This window comes from Ochotona curzoniae, unplaced genomic scaffold, assembly GCF_017591425.1.
Source record: "Ochotona curzoniae isolate NIBS_2020 unplaced genomic scaffold, NIBS_Ocur_1.0 contig_4792, whole genome shotgun sequence".
In the NCBI taxonomy this organism is placed as follows: Eukaryota; Metazoa; Chordata; class Mammalia; order Lagomorpha; family Ochotonidae; genus Ochotona; species Ochotona curzoniae.
In genome coordinates this window covers 10,574,141-10,598,995 of record NW_024466389.1, presented here as the reverse complement: position 1 = coordinate 10,598,995, position 24,855 = coordinate 10,574,141, and the positions used below count along the sequence as shown (strand labels likewise).

The 24,855-nt window shown below is 56.1% G+C and overlaps 1 protein-coding gene across 1 annotated transcript in view; it reads right to left on the bottom strand.

Annotated features, from left to right (window-relative positions):
- IGSF21 (immunoglobin superfamily member 21) overlaps window positions 1–24,855 on the bottom strand; it is a 213,012-nt gene that overhangs the window by 47,610 nt on the left and 140,547 nt on the right. The window contains exon 3 of the mRNA XM_040987698.1: window positions 20,079–20,200. Coding sequence (XP_040843632.1) covers window positions 20,079–20,200 — 122 coding nt within the window. The remainder of the gene's footprint in view (window positions 1–20,078; window positions 20,201–24,855) is intronic.

The window sequence follows — 24,855 nt, the reverse complement described above, 5'->3', positions numbered from 1 at the left end:
GGCTCTGCCTCCAGCCCCAAGAGCAGCCCACATTTACCCAGGAGGCCCACGTGGGTCTCTCGCACAGGCCTAGAACATGCCTTGTAGATCCTTGAAGCAAAGGGTCAGAATAAAGTAGAGGATCCAAAAGAGGGGTGTGACCTTGAAAGCCACCGCATGCCCAACCTCCACCACAGCCGAGCTGGCCCACCTGCATGGCTGTCAATCAGACAAGCATCCTGCACGGAGACTCCAGGTGACATGGCCGTAGGACCTGAGACTGCCCTTGCTGCCCCAACAGGGGGCTCATTGGGAGCCTGCCCCGAGCCGGGGAGACCAGAAGCATGAGACGTGTGAAAGCTGAAGCCCAGGGTGGTCAAGCGATTTGGCTGAAGGCACACAGCTGATCCCCAGGGCAGATACTCAGGCCTTGGCTGACCACTGGTGTCCATTAAGAGGACAAAACATCTAAGGTCGGCTGGAGATCTCGCTCCTTGGGGATGGGCTGGGGCAGCTCCAGAGTGGGAGCAGTTACTGTACGCCCTCACTTAGCCCACCACGCTGCAGCTGCACGGCAGGAGGCCCGTCCCAACCAGAGCTGCTGGGACATGACCCCCGCCCGAACCTGCTTCCCGCTGCCTCATCAGAGCAGAGCTAAAAACAGCCTCGCTCTGGCCAAGAAGAATTACAACTCCCAGCTCCCTCTGAAGGCTCTTAAACAGGTCAGCCCACCAGAAACCCAATCCTTCAATCTGCGTTCTCTGACAAAGTAGGCCAAGCCAATTACATAGTACCGACCCGATCCAGGCCGGGCTGAACGCAAGAAAGGGCAGACCTGGACTCCCAGGGCCGCCGGGAGATGAGGGACGGAAGAATGGGCCGGCTTCTCCCAGCAGCTTCTTTGTCAAAGCAAAATGAACATGCCCTGACTCTGGCTGGTGCGACAGTCACATCCAAGGTAGAGGTCTTTATCTCGGTGTGTTCGGCTCTGGGCTCCATGCCTGGGGGCTTAGAGAACCTGCGAGGCATCTTGCTGTGACTGCCCGACTAAACCTGGAACCTCGCACTCAGGAGACAGCAGGTACGTGGTTGCTTGTTGGCTAGGTATTGTTACTGAGTGCTAGCAGAGCCAGGACCTGTCCTAGGTGTGGGCAACGCTCACAGAGTCAGTGACCCATAAGCCAACACACCCTTGAGAAACAACTTGGCTGTGGATCTGTGTGTCTGTGAAAAAGGAAGGATGGAGTGAAGAGTCCTGGGAGTAGAGTTGGGTGGTCAGGGCAGGCTTCACACAGGAGGTGCCACGTGGGCAAGGACCTGCAAGGCGAGCCAGGGGGCCTGGGACACGCAGAGGGAACAGGGGAAACCGGCCACCATGAGCTTCTATGGGATGTGGGTCGTGTTCACCTTCACCAGCTCCTGTGAACACCTTACATGATCCACAAGGACGTCGGGGGCCAGGGATGTGCCAGGAGCTCAGAGGCAAGGTTAAGGTCAGGGTCTCATCCTTACGGGTTGGCCCCCTGGGGGGAAGCGAAGCAACCCAGCCTCCGTGTGTTCACAGGAATCCAGGCTGAGCACCCTAGATCCAAAATGTTCTGAAATCTGAAACTTGCTGCGGGCAGACACAACACAAGTGAAAAACTGCCCACCATGAAACTTTGTTTTGTTATTAAGAGTTATTAAAGACATGATGGAAAAAGGATAGAAAATGACCTGACAACCTGTGAAAGGAACACAGGGAGTATAGGTGAATTTCGCATTTAGACTTGGCTCTTACTCTTGAGTTATCTCATTATGTGCGTGAAATATTTCAAAACCCCCAAAGTCCCAAATCTGAAACAACTTTGTTCTTGTACATTTCAGATAAGGGATGATAGTTAACCAAACATGCAACTATCAGAAGCAAATGCTGTGTTTCTCAGACACAAGGGAAATGGAGCAAAGGTGGTCACATGACTGAGTTCTGGCCAATGGGATGCAGGACAAAGTTATGATCAGCTTCCGATAGGTCCTTAAAGCAAGGGGTGTGTGGCCTCCCTTCTTTTTCCTGTTTCCTATTGGCTGGGCTGTAGACATAATGGCTGGAGCTGGGGCAACCTTCGTGAGCTTGGAGGGATCCCTGAGTATGGAGACCACAAACACTGGAATACCAGGAGAGGAGCAGACAGTCTGGGTCCCTGACATCGCAGAGCCCCCAGTGTGCTTCTGACACTCTACCTGGGGCTCTTAGAGGAAAGAAAAACACATTTTATCTAATTAAAGACACACTTTGGTTTTGTGCTGTTGCATCTGACCCAAACTAATTCTAAGGAGTTCAGTCCAGACAACAGCTGCCTCATCAGTCATGTGGGTCGTGGAGGAATGCTTGACTCCTGCCCTATTTATTTATGTTGCTTGATGACTGAATCTTGGAAATAGCCAGCAAAAAAGCCACATATTCAGCTTTTTAAAGAACAATCAACATTATGGATTTGTATACAAAGAAAGTCTTCTGATTTTCAAAAGTTGTCTTTGATTTCATGAAACAAATTTTTTACTGAAAAAAATCAATATGGGTCAAATGGAACTGCTGGCTGTCCTGTGAGTCCCTGGTTTGTGGGAGACCCTATGAGTATGTGGGGGCTCTATAGGACTCAGGGAGGGGGGCCCCCTGCACACACTCCTGTTCCCAGCCCCCGGAGGCTGCATCTCCTAGGAAGAACCTCTTGGAATCTCACCGAGACCAAACTAGAAGCAGCCCTGTGAAGTCAGACATGTGGTCTGCATCTGTGGAGTTGAGTCTCTCAGAAGTCGAGTGGTGTCTTGGCAAGGCTCTGCCACTGCGTGGAGATGGATGCAGTGCCACCAGCCCTAACCGCCACCATCTGTTCCCTTCTGCTGCTCTTCAGCTCAGGGGCTTCATTCTTGGCAGTGCTGCTGGGAGGGTGGTGGTGAGGACAGCAGCGACAGAGCAGACACCCATGGGCTCTTCCCATCCTTCCCTCAGCAATGTCATTGAACTGGGACACTGGGTCAGCGACACGCCACCAGCTAGCTGGCGTGGGGGAGAGCTGCTGTGGCAGCTATGGCTCAGCTGTTGTCCCCAGGGAACATCTTTGGTCTGCAGGTCTCCTTTCCCAAGCGTCTCCTGGGTCCCCCTAAGAGCACCTGTGTGAGTACCCTCAGACCACAGGGCTAAGGGCAGGGACAAGGAGCCTGGCTGCCTTGCTCGACCTGGCTTTGACCTTAGCTCCTCCATGCAGCAACTGTGTGATTCTGAGCAAACTGCTCTGTCCCTCTGGGTGTCCACTTCCCCAGCTGGGCTGTTGAGAGCCCAGACTGTGGTAACACCAGGACCACGCTTAGGTTGGTGCCCACCCTGTGGTTGCACAGGCCTGTGGTGTGAATGGGGGTCTGTGCTTTCCTTCAGCCACCCTGCCTGCCTGTGCTGTTTGTTGAGATGGACAGATTCCTGCCTGTACACTGCACAGGGACCAGGAACATGGACCCAGCAGGGCACAGGCAGGAAGAAGCAGGTAGGAGCTGTTGAGGACTAACATGTACAGCCAACTGCTGGGGATCCATGCTTTCAGACTTCTGGGATAGCCACGGCTCCGTCCCGGCTCTCAGCTGCTTTGAGGCTGATGATCTTGGTGTTTGAGATGAGGACTGGCTTCTATGGTGGGAAAAGACAGTGTGACTTAGCAGCCAACAGCACAGGTGGTGGCATCCAGTAGACTAGGAAAGACAGTCTGGCTCTGCCACATGGGAGCTCTGTGACTTGGTAGGATGCCTGATCTTTCCACACATCTCCCAACCTGGAAGAGTAGTCCTGCTGGGAGCGTAGTGAGGAGAGAACAGTACAGAATGGATGGGATGCCCTTCCCTGGCCATCGACCCTGAAGGAGTCGGCACGGACAGTACAAACCACCAGTTACTGAGACGGTGTGGATGCTGAGCTCCAAGCTCGGGGCAGACACGCTCCATGAAGACTTGACGAGGCTGGGTGACTCACCCAATGCCAGAGAGAGACAATATCATTCACATTCACAAAATACAACCAAGGGTGGGCCCTCTCCTGGAGCTTAGCTTTATGGGCCAGTCTAGCCTGTTGTACCCTCAGCATGTAAAACCTGGTCAGACACCTACTAGTACTTGAAGGTTAAATGTTGAGTGACAGTGAATAACATGCACCATTCCCAAGCACTTTAATCATTCACTCAGTGAACCCTCTGGCAATCCTATGCTTACTATTACATTCTGCTCCTAGATGGAGCAAGAAACTGAGGCACAAAGAGATCAAGTCCCATGTCCAAGGTCACGCTGAAAGGACGGACATTCCCCTACGAAGCCCAGAGCAGATCAAACCGGAGTCACACCTAGATGGGACTGGCAGCTTGGAAAGGTACTGAGTGCCTGGGTTAAGTTAGCAGCCTACCTAGGGAGTGCAGGGCCAGTGACTCGCACAGAAGCAACAGGGGATCTTCTCACAGCCATGTCCAAAGTCAGAGAGGAGCACTGGCTGGGAGTCCCTGGGGATCTTGAGCAAGAGTCTGAGAAGTCAGAGAGGGGCAGCTGAGTTGCAGTTTCTGGAAGGCCTTGGGACCTGCCCCCCAGAGAGCAGGAGAAATTCTCACTCGCCAAAATCTGCTCAGATGCTAGGTCCCTGTGACCTGGCAGTGCCCTGGCCATGCTGGGAATGAGAGAACAGGCTGATAGCTCTACTGAGACAGGGGCCAAGATCTCTCCCACACCCAACCCTCCCTGCTCTGCATCATTGCCTGGCAGAACCAGAGCTGGTGACTGGCAAGGGCCAACAAGCCCAATTGACCTCTGCCATGCCTCTGGCCTGGGGCTGGCTCTGGATCTTGGTTTCCCATCAGGGGCTCTGCCTTCCAGAAAGTGAGCTTGATAGGCAAGCAGGAATCTCTGAAGCCTGGTTAGGGCTCTGTCTTTCTAATCTAACACACACAGAATGATTTTTCTGCACCAGGCACCATGCTGGGGCCTCCACAAAGAGCTCATTGAATCATCAGCATATCTATCAGTTGATCCATCCAACCACCTCTCCATCCATCCATCCATCCATCCATCCATCCATCCATCCATCCATCCAACCACCTCTCCATCCATCCATCCATCCATCCATCCATCCATCCAACCACCTCTCCATCCATCCATCCATCCATCCATCCATCCATCCATCCATCCATCCAATTTGTCCGTCATCCTCCACTCATCCATCCATCCATCCACCAATCCATCCAGCTATCCATATGTCATCCATCGCTCCATCTCCCCATCTACCCATCCATCTACTCATCTGTCCATCTAACAGTTCTATATTGAGATTGACCACACACCCCTCAAAGGCACATGGAATCATTTCTCAAGAGATAATAGTGAACAAAACAGTCAGATTCCTGCCCCCTTGGTCTTACTTTTCAGTGCTGCAGACAGGGTTGCCACAGGGATAGATGTTGTATGAGAGTATGACAAGTTTCCCAAGGTGTCTGGGTGCTGGGAGACATGACAACAGGGGGGAACTGACAGCAGGTCAGGAGGAGGAGCTGCTAGTGGCATGGTCTCCAGGAGCTTAGGTGGGACGAGCCCAGGAGAAATGTGCACAGACCTGTGCAAATGCCACTGCTGAGATGCACTCCCACTGGGCCTGGACCTATTCCATCCGTCCAGTCAAAGAGCTCTAGACACACACCTGGCGCAGCTGTGTTCTCCACCTGCACAGTGGTCTTACTGCCTCCCACTCCCCCCCCCAACTGTGGCCCCTGCTAAACTTCCCAGAGTTCCTTGTGCTCCTCCATGGCACTTGCTGCTGAGCACGCACACTCATCCAGCTCTTCCCCACCTTGTCTTCCTGCTTGCCACAGCTCACCACACGTGTCATTGTCACCTGAATCCCCCCTTCTCATCCCTCTGGCTGCACACACCTCAGCCATCAGTGCAAGCAAGCAGGGCAGCAGGGTGGAGCAATGACGGTGACCACGACCTTGACCTCAGCCCTCCCTGGCAGTGATCCAACCCTATCAGAGTTTCAGCAATGTCCCCCGCCCCCCCCCCCACACACACACCCCTCATTTGCAGAGTGGAGCTCATGATGGTGACTGACTCCTTTAGGGACTGGGAGCCAATGGCACTGCCTAGAGCACCAATCATGCATACTCTGTAAATGTTGGCATCAGTGTTACTACTAGGGCCTGGCGTGGTAGCCTAGTGGCTAAAGTCCTCACCTTGCACGCGCAGGGATCCCATATGGGAGCCAGTTTTAATCCTGGTGGCCCTACTTCCCATCCAGCTCCCTGCTTGTGTCCTGGGAAAGCAGTCAAAGGCCCAAGGCTTTGGGACCCTGCACCCGCACGGGAGACCCAGAGAAGAAGCCTCCCAGCTGCTTGGGGAGTGGGTCAGCAGATGGAAGATCTTCCTCTCTGTCTCTCCTCCTCTCTGTATATCTGCCCTCCCAATAAAAAAGAAATCTTAAAAAAAGTGTTATTACTAATTAGTCATGAATCATCTTCACCTCTAACGAAAGGCCTTTGCCAGCTCCAGGGAGTGCCGCCAGGTGCCACAGTTGGATGCATGGAAGCCAGCAAGGGCCAGGCTGGGCTGAGACCCACTGGCTGTTTGTTCAAAAAGGAATCAGGCTGTGTTCACGGGGCAGGCAGATGCACGAGAATAGGTTTATCAAGGTGGTTTTCGGTTCCACTGTAATGTAAAATAAATAAGTCAATTTAATGTTTATAGAGTGAGTTATGCCTTATTAGGGACACCGTGAGCTGAGGAAACTTGGCCAAGGCGAAATTTGAGAAATTGGCCCTGGCCAGGAGAGTAATTACAGCAATGTTTTAGCGTGCAGTCCTGCCCACTGATATTTTCATCCTGTCTAATTTATTAGTTTATTAGCTTTATGGTGAATATAGAAAGTTATATCACAGCATGGACCTAATTTCATCAGAGCCAAATTTTCGCATCTTCCCTAGATGGCCGTGACAAAAGGAGGAGACCCCTGCTTGGAAACTGCCTCCGAATCTTCCAGAAGGATTCAGGGCAGAGGTCCAGGGCTCTGGGCACCAGCATAGTGAAGCTGGATGCTACAGGAGAGCAGTGGTGGAGAGCAGAGGCCGGCTACAAGCGCTGGCTCCCCTACGATCTAGCTATGGGTCTCAAGCTAGTACTGAGCATGGCCAGGCCTCAACTTTCTCGCCTGTAACACGGGGGAGATCGTGATGTGGCCAGCACCTGCCCAGTGACCACAATGTCACCGTGGAGTCTGGCCCCGGGCCTGGCTCAGAGCAGGCATCCAGGAACATGTTTCTGGCACGAATGTGGCCAAGTTCCACCCCCATGTCACTGTTCTACATACGCTAATAACTAGGCTCCCATCTCAGGGTATACTCCACCTGGGCCAAGAAATGTTATCTCTCCGGGGTAGGTGATACCACCATGGCCTCTTTTGCAGAGATGGGGAAACTGAGGCACGGGGAGGCGATGACTTGCCCTGGTCCCCACAGCGCTGGGGTCCCTAGAGGGCCAGTCCTTGGCTGATTCTGCTCTGCCACCTCACACTTTGGCTTTTTTACTCTTCAGTCCCAGTGCCAGGTGAGGGATGCATGTGACAGGTGTCAGATCCTCAAACCCGCCACGAGCTGGTGGCTCCCCCATCTCTGGAATCCATTTCACTCCTTCTCCTCTCTCACCTCCCCTCACTCTTCCCCCAGCCCTCCAAAGACCAGACCTTCACCTTCCCTCTACCCAATCTGTCTCCTCACTGGCCCCACACGACCCCTGGTGGGTTTGCTCCATGTGCCAGGGCTGAGCCCCTGGACAGCAGGGCGTTGGGATGAACACATGGGGGACTCATTTCTGTGCACCTACTGTGTGCTAACCAGACCCTGGCAAGGAAAGCAGAGACTCAGAGGGAAGAAGGGGATGGGCCTCACCAGAGGCCCTCACCTTGGACCTGGTGCTGCTTGCCGTCCCATGACAATCACAGCAGTGAGCCGAGGGACCAAGTCCTCGGAAGCTGGGACTGCATTTTCTTCTCCAGTGAAAGGCAGCTGTGCCTGTGTGATGGGGGGAGTGTCTCGAGGTGGGGAGAGGGTCCTGGGTGACCCAGAAAGGCAGATGCAATGTTACAGGGTGGGGAAAGGTTAGGGTCGGAAACACATGAGGACAGCAGCAAAGGGACGAGTGATGCCAGCTCTGAAAGGGGCTACTGGCTGAACGCTGAGGGCAGACCCCCAAAAGCACCAAAGAGCAAAGGGGCGGACTCCCCAGGACCTCCAGGAGGAGCTCCACTCCTCCTGTCCATTGGCTCCAGCTCAGTGAGACCCATTTCTGCTTCCGACCTCCAGCCCTGGAGCTGAGTGACTCCAAACCACCATGCCCCCGGTGACCTGTTACAGAGACTGCGAGGACCACCAGGGGACATGGACAGTGTCTCTCATCTTCTCAGTCAGTCTCCTGGTGACCACTGCGACCTGGTGAGCACCTGTTCCTGCTTCTAGCACATTCCTGAATTCATTCCTTCAATGACCATCCAGGTACTAATGATGGACCCACGGGTGTGAGAAAAGAGGCGGCAGATTGTTCAAGTCTGTGCTAGACAACAAACACGCAATGCTGGGTATGGTGACCCACACCATCAGGGGACAGAAAGGTAAGGGGCAGATGGGGGTAGGGACGCTGTGTTGGACAAGACAGCTAGGGAAGAGCTCTGCAGCGATGACATCTGAGAAGACGGACGGACCCTGGACACCTGCAATATTCCAGGTTAAAAAAAAAATGCAGGTGACTCACTGGGCTGGAAGATGAGCCCCACCACTGCTGAGCTGGCAGCCCTCTCTGCTGTGGTTATATGACAAACTGGGACAGAGTCCAGGAGAAGAAAAGTGCAGAGACCACAGAGGGAGGGGCTCGATGGCAGGGAGGAGGGGCTTCCCAGTAAGAATGCAGGGTTCTGCAGCCTTGGGCATCTAACGAGGGCTTTGACAAGTCCAGAACCCCCCCCCCACCCCCTGTCCACCCTTGCCCGTCAGCCTCTGGAGCAGCTGGCAGGGTTTTCCCCACCCCCAGGCTGGGCAAGAATGGAGAAATGGACAGGGAGAGCTAACGGTGTGGAGAGCTCTGATCCTTCCTGCCAGCTATTCCGTGCCAGGACTCACTGGCATCCCAGCAGCTCTGCCCCTCCTGTCCGATCTCGGCACCTCCACGCTGACTGCTCCGGGGTACTGCCCTCTGCACCTGCCTTCTCCAGGTCACAGCAGAGGCAGCAGCTGACACAAGGGGTAGAAGGACCAAGGTGTGGGGAAGGATTGAGTTTCGCATCCCAGAGGGCACAGTGAGGGGCTCAGTGAGGCTGGGGTGGTGGGGATGTGATCGGGTGTTTTCCCAGGGTGTTCGGGGCTGAGATGGCCCTGGACTGAATTTCTACGTCAGTGTGGACAGGATCAGGTGCTCAGCACCTCCCTTGAAGTTGTTAGATGTACAGATAGGGCAGGGCAGACATCCGGGGCCCTCCATGGCAGGGGGTGGCTTGGGCTCTGGTTGGACCCCTTGTAGCTGTGTGCCCTTGGGCCTACCAACCTGTCTGAGCTTTATCTTTTTACCTACAGCCAGAGTTGGGCAGGACCCACCTCATGGCGGCATTTGGGGGACCTGTGTGTGGCTGCGTGTACAATGCTTGGGGCAAGCAAGCTTCCCACTAAGAGCTGGAAAAAATGTCACCCATAAATGTGGTTCTTGGGACTCCTCAGCTCCCAGGGCCCCTGCTTGGCCATGACCCTGGAGGGGAATGCAACGGTCTTGGGATATGGAAGCTCCCAGCCACCTGCGGGAGGCTGGAGGGCAGCAGGGAATGTGAATTATCATGGACAGGGCCCCCACGAGCCAGGTGTGGCCCACCACACCCAGGGCCATTAACCTCCTGCAGAACAGATCACAAAGCCCAGCCGAACAAGCACCCTACTGGCACAGGAAACAAATGACCACTTTGGGAATCATAATCTGGAACATCCACAATGCACACTAGGAGAGGCCATGACAAGGCCAGCTGCTCCCCTTAGCACCCAGATGCGACTCCACAGACCCCAAGGGGCCCTGGACACAGAGCTCAGGCCTCTGTCTCCTCGACCCCAGACCTGGCTGCACCTGGAGCCCAGTCAAGCTGGGGGCGCAGTGTATCTCACTGAGGAAGGGGTAGAGGAGAGAGACCCAGGGGACTGCCAGGTCCAGGCCCCTCCCATGTGTGTGCACTGGACAAAAAGGAAGCAGGCTCAGAGACACTTGCATGATGGGCCCAATTACCCCATGTTGTCATACAGGACTACTACCCGCTTCCTTGGCTCAGGCACAGATCTGACAGTCAGGCCCTTGGACGCTGAGTTCACTTGTCTGCTTAGAAAATCTCTCTCGGCCTCTGGCTATGGAAGGGCTACCCGGGATGAGCTAGGGGAGGGAGTCTGGGAAGGCCTGCGTCTGAGAGATGAGAAGAAAAACCTCTACCAGGATAAACAAATGGGAGTAGTCTCAGAAAAGATCAGTGTTAAGGAGCGCAAACAGGGAAACCGACCGAACAATCAATGCCATCAGAGGAACAACAGGCAACCCAGGGGAGGGCCTGGAAGGCGCCCCTGCAGAGGTTACGTGGCAGGTCTGGGGGAGGCATACGTAGATGCCCTGGAAGGGGAACATGTTTAAGAAGGTCTGGGCAACCAGAGGCTAGCCAGGGTGTGTGGTATACACAGCATGCGTGTGACATACATGTGTGCATGTGTGTGTGGTATGTGTGTGGGGTGTGTGGGGTGTGTGTGGTGTATGTGGCATGCGGTGTATGTGTGCATGTGAGTGGTGTGTGTGGGTGTGTGAGGTGAATGTCTGAGTGGGACATGTGTGTATGGTATGCATGAATGTGTGTGTGTGTGTGTGTGTGTGTGAAGGAGTGAGCACGTGGGCTCTCAAGGTACCAGGGTTGCATCTCAAGTGAGCAGGAAGCCCTTGGGCGCTTCATCAGCAGGTGACGTGAGCTGATGTCCCCCTGGTTGCTGGGCAGGCACAGAAGGAACTGAGTGACAAGGGGCCGTGATGCACGGAGAGAGCCAGAGAGAAACCATGCCATGGCTGGGCGTCAGCAAGCCCGGCCCTGGCTCCATCACCACCAGGCTGTGTGACCTGGAGTACACAGCACTCAGCGTCTCTGGTGGATTCTTGGTTTTTATGAAATGAAGACGGCTTTGTCTGGTCTCAGCTGAAGGCTGGGTGATGTGCAAGCAGAGGTGATGGTGCCTGTTTAGTAGGAATGGCTCTCCAACCTTTATCTCTACGAATGGTGAGTTTTAGGTGACTTTTTCCTTGGCTCAGGGTTAGCTCTGCCACAACCTGGTGATCTACTTGGGAATTTCCCCACCCCACCCACTCTTTCATGACCATCCACTCGCTCACCCATCCACCTATCTGCCTACACACCACCCATCTATTCATGAACCCATCCACTCCTCCACCCTTCCTTCCTTCCTTCCTTCCTTCCTTCCTTCTGTTCTCCCTTTCCACTACCATCCACGTCTCTCCTGTCACCCAGTCATTACCAAGTGCTTATTGTATGAGAACATGTCACTCCTGGCCCCCAACCCCCAGCTCCTGCTCTCTCTTATCCGGATTTTCACAGACCCTCGGGCTCCTGAGGACTGCCCACTGCCCACCTACCCCTTGCCGCCGGGGGCACAGTCGCCTTCCACGGAGATGAGAGTGCTGCAGAGTGGGGAAGACTCCTCAGGCTGCGATTCTGCATGAAGCCGAGGTTCGCATCACCCGGGGCGGGTTCTAATGTGCAGAAATACCACGGCGACGAGCGCTTTGTTCTGAACTGTTTACTAAATTAGGTCTTTCCCAGTCGTTTTCAGCCTTTAGTTTTTTTTTTTTTTAAATGCCAGCAATAAAGTATTTGTGTAATTAGTAATAAAGCTGACAGTCCGGTTCCTGATTTTTCTTTTTTTCACTTAGAAGTTGAAAGGATAATGTGTGTGCGTGCCTAATTTCTAACAGTTCTGGCTCCCTAGGTGCACATGCATACATTAACTGCCATGGCAGCAAGTCTGTCCCCTAGGCTGGGGGTGGCAGGTGGCAGCCCTGAGCAACGCACAGCGCTGACGGGGTCTCCCGGGAGCAGGAGTCGCGTTTCACATGAGCAGTGACTTGTTGTGTGTGACCGTATGGGCAGCACCCCCGTACACTCAGGCCTTGGCCTCTCATGGGGAGGCTGAGAGAGCTGGTGTGGGTGATGGCTCACGGCCATGGGCGGAGCTGTTGGCGTCTAGCTGGGGATCACAGCTTCTTTCCTTGGCACCTGTGTGCTGGGGCGCTCGGGCATCTAACCCGTTGGCTCTGGGCAGCAGCGTATTCCAGTCCTGGCAGCTGCCCGCTGGCTTTCACCTCCAGATCCCAGCGCCTCACCTCCTGCGTCACTGTTCATCTACTCCAGGCCTGTCCTGCCAGCCTGCTGCTTCCAAGTTCATCTCTCTCCTAGGTCGCTCCACCTCCTCTCTAGTCTTTTGGTAACACAAAACTAAGTGAGACGGGTTTCCAGGACCCTGTGTCACTCGCATCACCACGCAGTCTCTGCAAGGACCCAGAATGTTCTACCTGAGCGTCCCACTCTGGCCCGCAGACTGGGATCACGCTGGGCAATGCACAGCTGTGATGTTGTGGGTCCGTGCCTGGGCATCAGCAGCTGCATCCACCCCAGTGCACTGAAAAAAGAGTCCCTGCTTTAGCAGAAAGTTCCAGAAGCCATGGGCTCTGGTCTCTTGCTTGTCTGTGCCTTCTCCTGCCCTGTGGGAGGGCTCACCCAACTCCCTTGTCCTTGGATTAAGTGCATGGTCCCATTGTTTGCTTCTTCTTCTGCCAGGAAGCTCACTCCCTGCCCTCCATGTGGCTGCTTTTCTTGCTGCCCAGGTTACAGCAAGGGATCTGTCTTCCTGGCAGAGCTCATCCCTGCATGGTCAGCGCGGCCCTGGGGACATTATCTCCATGGGGACAGGAGCTCTGTTCCCCTGATGTCTGCGGTTAAACAAATACATCCCCCTGCCACCAAGGGGGTTGGGTGGGGTTCACACTCGTTCTCCTGTAGGAGTGAGATGTGCCGCATACACGGGACGCATACATGAGAACTGACTTTGTGCCACCTGTCCAGTGCGGGTCTGACACTGAGCACTGAGATGGCACCTGCAAGGAAGGCACCATCACCCTGTATCCCCACCACCGCCCCTCTGTTAGCTGGGGGCCTGCAGGGGAGGGGAGGGCTGCCTGGTTGGGAGGCTCTCTGGGCTCATGGACCAGGCCCTCTCTTCTTCTGGGCTCAGCTTGACCCCATACGCAGGGCCTGAGATCTGCCCGGCACATGTTTTGCTGACTGTTTGAAATGGTAATTCCTCCTCTAGAGAATCTGTTGCACCATTAACTTAACAGCACTTCCTGAGGCCTTCTGCTGGGAGCTGAGGACTCTGAGGTGAAGGAAGCCTCCCTGGGAGACAAGCTGGCTGGTCCCTGGTCACTGGAAGCAGGAGGGATGGAGACCCCCCAGTTGCAATTTCCTAGAGCATCACCAGAGGGCAGCAGACAGCTGCACATGTGCTTTCTTGCCCCTGGGGCAGGTAGCTAGTGGGTGAAGGGTGAGTTCAGGGAGTCCAAAGGGGTCTCCTTGAGCGTCAAGGGCAAATACAGAATGGGAGGATGGTGGCTGCTTGGTAACAGCTGGGGATTCAATGGAACACCTCGCAATTTCCTGCCTCAAATGCTTCCATTTGCTTAAGACCAAGGAAATCTTGTGCCCACCAGTGGTACCAAATGTGGAAATGGAGACCTCCTGGAGACCCCTGGGGCCTGAAGATCCAGGGTCTGTGCTGCAGAGGATTCTGGGGCTACAAACCCAGAGGTGCACAGGTGTGCAGGGGCAGGTGCAGGCATGTGGCTGAGCTACAGAGGGTGAGGACAGACACATCCTTGGGGGAGTGAGACCCTTGGCGAGGAGAACTGCGGAAACACAGGACACAGTGCCAGGAAGACAGTCAAGGAGACGGGCAGAGAAGGAACAGAAGGAAAGCGTGTGTGCTCTGCTAGCGGGGGGTGGGGGGTGAGGCCATCCTCCACGGGAGGTCGCCTGTGCAGGCAGCAAGGGCCTGGTCCTCCCGGGTTGCTCACGGTCTTGGCGGGGGTGGGAGATGGGAGAGTGGCCAACACGAGAAGGCAGGGTGCTCCCCACTGTGGGGTGTGGGAAGCCCTACTGGGGCTCTGTGGGTCTAACAGGCTGGGGGAAGCGGGAGCTGGCAGTCGGGGGGGTGGGGTGGGGAGAGTGTCTCTTTCCGAAAGGGTTTAGGCAGAGCAGCAGGGGCAAGTAAATGGGCTTATCGGTAAGACAGAAAGGGGGGCCCTGCCCCAACAGGCAAAACCCAGGAGGGCAGCTGAGTACCCACACTGAGCTCCCAGCCCGGGCAGAGCCTTACTTAGGGGGCTGGCACAGCCCCTATCCTTGTTCAGCAGCTCAGGCAGAGAGCCGGGCACCCTCTTCCAGGACCCCCGTGAGGGAGATGATCCTGCCCGCACCTCCCCCACCGCACTCAGGTAGCTCTGCCCAGCCTGGCACCTGGGCAGTTGAAATTGCCCTGGGGATGACTCCGAGTGGCGTGGGCACTTGGGGCCACCAGGCCCTGGGTCAGGCCGTCTGTCCCCAGGGGAATGGGCTGTGAGGCCACTGGCTAGTCCAGCTCTTTCCTCATCTCCAACCAATTGGACCTGGCTCTAGGGACTTCAGAGCCACTGCATGTCAGCCACCAGCTGCCACCAGCAGCTGGAATAATCCATGCCCAGGAGCTTCCCACAGGAGTCTTTGGCTTTGATGTGAGTGTGGGAGCAGGTGAAGGCAGTGAGTGGAGCAGAGCTTTCCAAATCTGACTGCCAACAGCTGGGGTTCCTGATCCCCTCTCTTGGTAGGGCCCAAGAATTCGTAATTTTTTTTGTAGCTTCCAAGGTGACGTTAAAGCGAGGGCGTTCTTGGACTGGTCTGCAGTGTAGACCGTCCATCTCATGGATCAAGGGGCCTAATTCGCCCTAGTGGCTGGGGGCAGAACTGCCACCTTCCCCTCCTGCTTTGGAGAAGGGATCCTGGTGCCCACTTGAGGCTGAAGGTCAGCCAAGAGCCTAGGGTGTTAACACACAAGCGCTCCTCTGACACCGCCCCTCTCACTCTCATTCCTGGATGAGTTCTGGAGGGAGACAGAGGGCAGGGCCAGGAGAGGCTGTGATCGCACTGGTTTCCTCAGGGCAGGACCTGTGTTTGCCCTGCTGTCAGGGGTCTAGCCCAGTGTGTGTGTGCGTGTGTGTCGGCTGAGTGATCAGATGAGCAGAATAAATGAAGGCGCGCTCGTGTGTGAGCGGCACCTGTTAGGCGTGTTTGGAGGAAGAAGGCCGTATGTCTGAGATAATGTGTCAGGGGAGCTGGAATGCTAGAATTCAGACTTTCAAATCAGCCAGGAGGGACCATGACGCTTCGCTCTGTGCCATCAGCGGAGAAAGAGAGCAGACTGCGCATTCATAGACAGAATTATAGAAGGAACACTGAACTTTACAAAGGCAAAGTCGGCTCTTAAGATGACACGGTCAACATGCCTGCTATGGTCAAGTCCGTCTTGTTCTTTGGGTGGGCAGAGCAGGGCACATTGTCTGTGCAGAGGGAGTGGCCCCATCACTCCTGGGGCTCACTCCCACCCCTGCGCCCCGGCACACACAGGCTTCCAGCACCTCTGGGTCAAACCTACTCTCCACGTCCAGAACCACTGTGGATGCCCCTCTGTGTGATGTCCCCCTTCTTGGCATCCCATGTCTGAGTGTGTCCTTGCGTTGATAGCTACTTATCGCCCTACACTCTCTCGCCTTTCTTTTACAAATATTTATTGTTCTTCTCTCAGGGTTAGTAGGATAGAAAGGATACAGCCAAGTGCTAGAGGCAGGTCAGAGGCCACTGGACCACGAACGGAGGGCACGACCTTTGAGTACCTGGGATGCGGGGCTGGCCCGGACTCCTGCGTGGACCAGGGTCCTTTCTGCTCTCACAGTGTGTGTGCCCACTGCACTGTTGAGTCTCCCGACACGCCCACCCTCTGTCTCCTCGCCCTGACTGGCTTCCTCCCCAGCCTCCCTGGGGTCAGGGAGGTGGAGCTCTGCTCTGCCCTCCTCCTGCAGCCCAGGCCCTGCCCTGCACACCCAGAGGGTGTGGTCCTCATGCATACTCACTGGGCAAGGGAATCAGGCCCTGGGCCTCCCTTGCAAAGGCCTCTGTCTCCTTCTGTCCTGGAACCTCCAACCCACACTCTTGGCTCAGCAGCCAGGGAGGCTTCTATGGGTCACATCGGGCCGTGCTGCTGAGGGGCCAGGTTGCCTCCTCCTCCCTGCCCCTTGTGTCCTGGGCACCCTGCGTCCGGGGAGGCTCTTAGGTCACCCCAGGGCCTTTGCTCCCTCAGCCTGGGGTACCTCTTCCACCCGTAAGCCTGCGGGGCTGCTCCTTTTCATCTCTGCATAGAGGGCATCTCCCCAGAGAAGCTGTGGAGCCACCTCCCCGGTCCCTCATCCTCCCCGGTCCCTCATCCTCCCCGGTCCCTCATCCTCCCCGGTCAAGCCCTTCACCACGCCCATCCCTCACACTGCCCACCCCCCTCGCTGTTTTGCCACATTCCTGAGTCCACCCTCGTGGCTGTAAGCCTCACACACCAGGCCTGTCTGTGCTTTGTCACTGCTTCTAACTCCCGTTCCTACTCACTCTGGGAGGAATGAACGATGCGGCTGTTCAGGGAAGCCCCGAGGCCTGAATGCCTCTTCCAAAGTCATCCCGGTCCTCCAAGGGGTGGGGAGAGGGTGGTATCCACCCTCACACACCCCACAGACATTTACAAGTCACCCACCAGTGTGTGTGAGTGTGGGGTGCTATGCCAGGGCCTGTGGGACTTCTAGACTTTTGGGGACAAACTTGGAAGTGTTAAAGGATGAGTGAATCTTAGCACGCAAGAGCGGCTTCCTGGAGGAAGCAGCACCGAAACTGAACCTGGATGAACCAAAGGAGCCTCGTTGGCCAAGGGCAGTGGACAAGGTGTGTGGCGATGGCAGCAGGGGGTGGGGTTCAACAATATGCCCCCAAACACCGCAGGCTGACCCGTACCTCAGCAGGTGCAAGAAGGACCGTGACCTTCCTCTGGAGCAGGTCGCGTGACAGGCTCTGTGACAGGTGGCCCTCATGCATGAGGAAGGGAATGGATGCAGAGAGGAACAGACACAGGCTTCAGACCCCCCACTGGCCTCCTTCCACTCTTGCCCTGTTGCTCTGGAGACCCCAGACAGGCACCCAGAGGGGCAGGACGGAAAGCTCGTCTCCTTCCCGACACCAGGGAGCTTTGCCCACAGTTCACCTGTGCTCACAGGGCAGAGCCCTCACTCCACTCCTACCTGTGCCCAGCCTGGTGCCAAGCAGCGAGGCAGAGCCAAGGAGGATGTGGAGGTCAGGACGGTGGGTGAGCACCTGTGTTGGCTCTGTTGCCCTGCCTTGGGGTGACTCCCTGAGAAGCAGACCTGGGAGTGAGGGATGACACCCCAGGAAGATGGAAAGGGGTGAAGGAAGCCAATATGGGTGCCTTGGGTTGCTAGACCCCTGCCTTGATGAGACACGGCGACATACCTGGTCCCACCAGAAGGGGGAAGGCACCCAAGGTGTATCAGCTACTTCCTCTCACAGTCAGGGTGGTGGGTCCAGGTCCCTGGCACTTTCAGTGCAGTGGCTTGGGGAAGTCCAGGGAAGATTGCGACCTGTTGGCAGTGCCCTAAGAGGGAGGGTAGGGGGTGGTGACACCTGCTAGACCCACTTCCTAGGAGTCTTAGCCTGAGAACCAGCCTCCCAGGGGAGTTCCCCCTGAATAGCACCCGGCGTCTCTGTCCCTCCCAGGTCCTGCACCCTGCACTGTAGAGGCACCATTTAGCCTTGGGTCTCTTGGAGAATCTGTGGAGCTGTCTGGCTTTGGGGGCTGACAGCCTCCGTGACTCCAGGTAAAACCGCCCCTTCCGAGTTCTCCTGCCCTATGCCTCGGCACTGTACACCAGGATCCCACAGGATGTGCAGGAAAGTATGTCTGGAAGCAGCCCATGCTTGCCCGCTCCATCCTAGTTCTGGGTTCCCAGGGGCGGGGAGGGGAAGTAACTCACCCACGGTCACGCCCCTGGGATCCCACCTGCTCAGGAGTCTCAGGGGCTCCTTGCTCGGACCCCTCTCCTCCCCAGGAAACTGCTGTCTGCCATTCCTGGTGCAGTCTGCAGCCTCGTCTTCTCTCCACTTTCCCCAGCTGAAGAGGGAGCGGCTCAGACAGCTGTGAGCTGGGACCTTCTCGAACGGAGTTGCATTAATTTGTAAATATCTTCATTTATATGTAAATACGGAGTCCCGGGTGCCCCACCACCAGCTTGCTGGGGGGCCCTGCAGTGTGGAGCTCAGCGTGGTGCTCTCCCAGTCCTGCTGGCTGTGACATGGTGGGCCAAGCCAGAGGGGCTGGGACCTTCACTCCTGGGGTGCTCTGTGTCGCAGAGGTTCAGGGAAAAGGCTTGGATTGGAGGGATGCCTGGTCCCTGACATCCTGAGAAGCCCCTGTGCTGTGTGACCTTGGGCCTCTGCTTCCCCAGCTATCAAATAAGGTTCCTGTAGAAAGAGGTCTGAGCAAGATCGTGTCATTCTGGAGGAGGTCCTTGGTCTCTTGACCTTGTTGAACCCTGACCCCTTGGGAAAAGAAAAAAAAAAAATGGAGCTAGAGAAAATAATAATAATAATAATAATAATAATAATAATAATAATAATAAAAAAAACATACTGCCAGCGTTCAAAGGATCATTTATGAAGCTCAGAGAAAGTTAATGCAAGGTTTATGGGCGTCACAGACAAGGTGATTTTGGAAGCTTTTTCCTGCTGGGGGAAGGGAGTGGTCCACACTGGCCCCTTGCCTGGCCGAACTTAATGGACCCTGAGGAGGCTATAGCAGGTGTCTGGGCTCGCTCCCTCCTGGAAATTCAGCCCAGGCATCCATGGATCCCAGCTGGCAGAAGTCAGTTGGAATTCAGGCCACTGAACACCCACCCCAGCATTCACACTCCACACTGGGCGTTCCGTGGCATTTGGAACCAAGTGGCTGGGGTTGTGTGCGCTGCCAAGGAGCAGCATCTGGGCTGGGGTTTGGACTCAGATCTTGGAGTCCCAGGGCTGTGCTTTCAACACTCCGGGGACATGAGGAATGTTGGCGGGGGGCCTGGGGTTTTCTGCACAGCCTCTGGGGGTTTCCATCTTGGAGTCCAGAGGGGCCAGGCCTGGGGGTGCAGGGACTCCCTGCAGAGTTGGGGTCCCAGGAAGCTTGGAGAGGTCCGTGGCTTTCAGGGCTAGCTATTTCCCCTCCGCCATGAGCCCTGGCATGCACTGTGGCCGCGTCCTCCCTGCAAGCCCTGGTGCTGTGCTGGCCCTCCCTCCTTCTTCCTCTTGATTGTGACCAACTGTCCTGGGTGATGCAGGGGTCACAGGTGTTGTAATCTCCTAGGTGTCACGGATGCGCTTGCATATTTTAGGCACACCCCTCTCAATCCGTACTGAACTCGGGCCCCCTGATGACCCGGGGGTTGCATCCACTCCTTTCCCCGCCCACTGCTGTTTCTGTCCTCATTCCTGGCTGGGATCCCTAAGGCCCTAAGGCCTGGGGTATGAGTTCACTCCAGCCCTGCTATTCCTGGCTGTGTGACTTCAGAGTCTGCTCACCCTCTCTGGTCCTGCCTGAGTGTCCTTACCTGCAAACCCACCCTGTGGGATCACTGGGAGAGCTGGCCCAGGGTGCCGATGGTGGGTGGGGGTTGGGGCCTGATCCTCCCCTGCCTCACCCCTCCAGAGGCTGCCGCTGCAGGGAGAGGGCCCCAGCTCTGTCTCCCAGCCACGGGGACACGCAGCCCAGAGCGCTGAGAGCTGGCTGTGAAGGAAGCCCCTGCCTGCGTGCCAACCCTGCCGCCCCCACTCCCCGCCGCCCCATCCTGACCCCGGAGCTCACCTCACTGTGGACTGGTACACCAGGTCCTCCCTCTTGCGGTAGTTCTCCATGTGGGAGTAGTTGGTGGAGAACATGGCGTCGAAGGTGAAAATCTTCTGTTTGATGGTACCGCCCTCGGTCACCTGCCACAGAGTGAGGGCAGCACAGTGAGTGCCCGGCCTGGTGAGTGCCCAGCCAGCCCCGGCCACCTCTTGCCCCTGGTTGCTGGGGAGAAGCGGGCTGGGACTGCCCGTGCTGTCCACACCCAGGAGCTCCAGCACTCCCTTGCCCCAGCTGTCAGTCATTGCTGCAACCCTCCCTCGGCAGAGGGAAACCTGCCCTCACCTCCCTGACGTGCAACCGGGACTCCAAACAGGAGCAGAGCTGCCTCCTCTCCTGTACCAGGCACTGCCCTTGGGCCCACCTTGCAGGGATGGCCAGCAAAGCTTAGGGAGTGGTGGACAGGGCCAGAAAGTGTGCAAATAGCTCCCAGTCTGACCCCCAAGCCTTCCGGGGCTACTGAAAAGAAGGAATGAGGGAACAGGCTGGATGGAGAAGAAGCAAGGGGAAGTGGGAGCTGGAGGTGGAGGGGCAGGCGTGGTTCCAAGATCTCACAGGGAGACAAAAGTATTTCTGATAGATTTTCCAAAGAGAGGTTTGCAATGACAGGGGAGCCTAGAGCAGGGACAAGGCAATCACCGAGGGCTTCCTGGAAGAAGCCATGTCTAAGTTGCCATCAGAAGGAATGACAAAGTAAAAGGTGGGAGGGCCTCCCAGGTAGCAGCAAAGGCCCCGAAACAGGTGACAGCAGCGCATGCTGCTGAGTGGTAACCCTCTGGACCACTGCTGGGCTCCTGGATAAGTGAGCTCCTTGTTTCCAAGGCCCAAGGTCCCATGGAGGAGGAAATCTGGTTCCCAGGAGGGTACTGGGAGATGGAGGCAGGTGGAGGAGAGGGAGGGGCCCCCATGGGGGATGGAGGGAAGAGAGCAGTGTCGCCTCTCTACTGGCTGCCTTCATGATGGGCCAGGAGGGAGCCAGGATGTCCCCAAGGCACCAGGCACAGGGGACCTCAGCAGGTGACCACAAACACCAAGGGCTGGTTGGCCCCCTGTCTCCAGTCCCCGAAAAGCCAGCAAGCGGGCCACAGTGGTCCCTGGCCCCCAGCCTCCGCTGCATCCCCGGCTGCCCGCGCTGCCTCCGTTAATGAAAGTGTTACTCCACAAAGCAGCAAGGTATGTGTTGTCAGGGCTTCAATTATTTATCTGTTTACCCGGCTGCAGCTTTCCGCTTGTCTCAGCAACTCTATTATAGACTGGGAGCCTGCAGCCTCTCGCCGCCCAGCTGGGCTCCGCGCTAACAGCCTGCAACGGGGAGGCCTCATGCCTGGGCCTGGAGAAGCGGAATTAACTCCCTGCGGCTCTGCGTGCTGGAGGCAGGAGGATGGGGGAGGCAGAGGAGGCAGGGGGTGTGGGCAGCTGAGTGGACCCATTTTCTTCCAGGAGCCAGGGCTGGGACGAGTGCGGCTTCAGCAGGCAAAGGGGGCAGCTGGGGCTGGGATGCTCTGTTTGGGAACCCCAGCTCCAGGCACAGCTGGGTCCCCCTGAGCACACCTGCCTGGTGCAGGTGCCTCAGGCAACATAGTCAATGCCATCCAGCCAGCAATTATTTAGCACCAATTGTGTACATGTGTGTGCCACCTTCCCTGGCCTTTCAGGCTCGTGGGTAGCGGAAGGTTCAGGGATGCTGGTGTGGCCTCAAGCTCCAAGATCCCAGAGCGTTGGGGTTGGAGGGAGAGCGGCCACAACAGGACTTAGTACACTCAGCTCAGAGCTTGCAGACTTGACAGCTGGCCCTCTGAAGACCTGGAGCTTCTCACCTGTTTGCCTCAGAGCTGTCAGAAGGCAGGGCACACAACCTCTCACCCTGCCTCTTCTGGAGACAGCAAGAACCTTCTAGAAGAAGAGGCCAGACTGGACTCTCCACATTGGCACACATCCTTTACCCTGAGAATCAAGCTGCACCTAGCTTGATCGTGGGGCTCATGGGGAAACTGGGCAGCGAGTTTGGAGCCAGCCAGGCCTGGTCCAAAGCATCTTCCTGCTTCTCCATACACCAGCCTGAAGTGGCCCCTCCAGGGACCCCCACCCTTGGCCACCACATGACTTGTCTTGGTCTTCAACCAGGAGAGGGTTGTGCGCCCCCTCCCCGCCAGCTCTGGAGGTGACTGCTGCATCTGGGTGACTGGCCCAGTTATTGACTTTCAGCATTTGCCCCCAAGAGCCCTTTCCCTGTCGGGGCACAGCACCCCCCACCTCCCACCCATGGCTCTGCGTGGCCCACCCAGTGCTCAGGAAGTCATCAGAGCAGCAGATGACAGCATCCCTGTCACCCCATTTTGCAGATGAACACACTGAGGCATGCACAGAGCAAGGTGCCAGAGCCACCCTGGGCACCTGATGCTGGTTCCCTGGGTAGGTCTCCCAGTCCACCTGACTGGGCAGCAGAGGTGAGCTCAGGCACCTGTGAGCTCCGCCCACCAGGGGGCTCAGGGAGGCCAGCGGGGGCCTGAGAGGTGCTGTCCAGTCATCCCACCACCCACATCCTGTCTCTCTCAGGTACCCTCCTTTAATCCCCTTTGAAAGTACAGCAGCCCTTATCGTCCCCATCTCAAATTTTACTCCATTTTTTTTATTGCACAAAAGAGAAAAACTCTTCTCTGTAAAACTGTCCTCTCAAATTTATTCTCCGGGCTGAGGGTTTTATTACCAGGAAAATACGCCCGCACCCACGTGAGCACACCCCCCGCACGCCCCAGATAAAGCGCCTGAGCCATAAATCGCGGCAGGAGGCCTAGCCAGGGGATCTCAAGGGCAAGCTTGGTGTTCCTGGGGTTTGATTGACAGCCTCTTCTTTGTGGCTAGGTATGGGGGTTCACTGGGGGGGTCCTGGAGTCGCTGACCGTGGCCCTGGAAATGGAGGAAGAGGGACAGCAAGTTGTATTCTCAGCCCAGGCCGTGGGGCCAGTGGCCATCTGAGAACCTGCTAGTTAAAGGCCTTGCAGAAGAAGCTGGTGGGTGGGTAGGTGCTAGGCTGCCAGTGGGCTGGGGGTCACCTCCCGTTTCCTTCTAGAAATGTCTCTCCAAGACCCTGATACCATCCTGGGCTCCTGGCTTTGCCTTGGCCCAGACTAGTCGGTTTGTAAGCATTTGGGGAGCAAAGCAGCAGAGAGGGGATTCTGTCTCCCTTCTCTTTCTTCCTTTCTGTGGCTCTGATCTTTAAGTCAATCAATCAACCTTTCTTTTGATTTTATTTATTTATTTTTTTAAAGAAATCTCCTCCCAATCTCGGCCTGAGGCCGGCAGCCAGGGAAGGAGGAAAAAGAAATGAGCTCACACAGGTCCAGGGCCCTCCTGACCTTGTTCACCTCCTGTCGGGACCCACAGCCCGCACCATCAGCACAGGGACCAGGGGAGGGGATAGACGGTGACCGCTGCAGCAGGTGGCCGTGTGGTACTCAGAGATGAAGGATACTCACAGGGAGCCAAGCACTGCCCCACGGTGAGTGTGAGTGCTCCACAGTGAGTGAGAGTGTCCCATGGTGAGTGTGAGTGCCCCACAGTGAGTGTGAGTGTCCCACAGTGAATGTGAGTGTCCCATGGTGAGTGTGAGTGCCCCACAGTGAGTATGAGTGTGAGTGTCCCATGGTGAGTGTGAGTGCCCCACAGTGAGTGTGAGTGCCCCATGGTGAGTGTGAGTATCCCATGGTGAGTGTGAATGCCCCACAGTGAGTATGAGTGTGAGTGCCCCATGGTGAGTGTGAGTATCCACAGTGAGTGTGAGTGTCCCATGGTGAGTATGAGTGTGAGTGCCCCATGGTGAGTGTGAGTGCCCCACAGTGAGTGCGAGTGTCCCATGGTGAGTATGAGTGTCCCATGGTGAGTGTGAGTGCTGCTTGGTGAGTGTGAATGCCCCACAGTGAGTATGAATGTGAGTGTCCCATGGTGAGTGTGAGTGTCCCGTGGTGAGTATGAATGTGAGTGTCCCATGGTGAGTGTGAGTATTGCATGATGAGTGTGAGTGCTCTGTGGTGAGTGCAAGTGTCCCATGTGAGTGTGAGTGCTGCATGGTGAGTGTCCCACGATGAGAGTGAGTATCCCATGGTGAGTGTGAGTATCCCACGGTAAGTGTGAGTGCCTCACAATGAGTATGAGTGAGTGCTGCATGGTGAATGCGAGTGTTCCATGGTGACAGTGAGTGTCCCATGGTGAGTGTGAGTGCTCCACAGTGAGTATGAATGTGAGTGTCCCATGGTGAGTGTGAGTGCCCCATGGTGAGTGAGTATGAGTGTGAGTATCCCATGGTGAGTGTGAGTATCCCATGGTGAGTGTGAGTGCCCCACAGTGAGTGTGAGTGTCCCATGGTGAGTGTGAGTGCCCCACAGTGAGTGCGAGTGTCCCATGGTGAGTGTGAGTGTCCCGTGGTGAGTATGAATGTGAGTGTCCCATGGTGAGTGTGAGTATTGCATGATGAGTGTGAGTGCTCTGTGGCGAGTGCGAGTTTCCCATGTGAGTGTCAGTGCTGCATGGTGAGTGTGAGTGTCCCACGATGAGTGTGAGTGTCCCACGATGAGAGTGAGTATCCCATGGTGAGTGTGAGTATCCCACGGTAAGTGTGAGTGCCTCACAATGAGTATGAGTGAGTGCTTCATGGTGAATGTGAGTGTCCCATGGTGACAGTGAGTGTCCCATGGTGAGTGTGAGTGCCCCCACAGTGAGTGCGAGTGTCCCATGGTGAGTG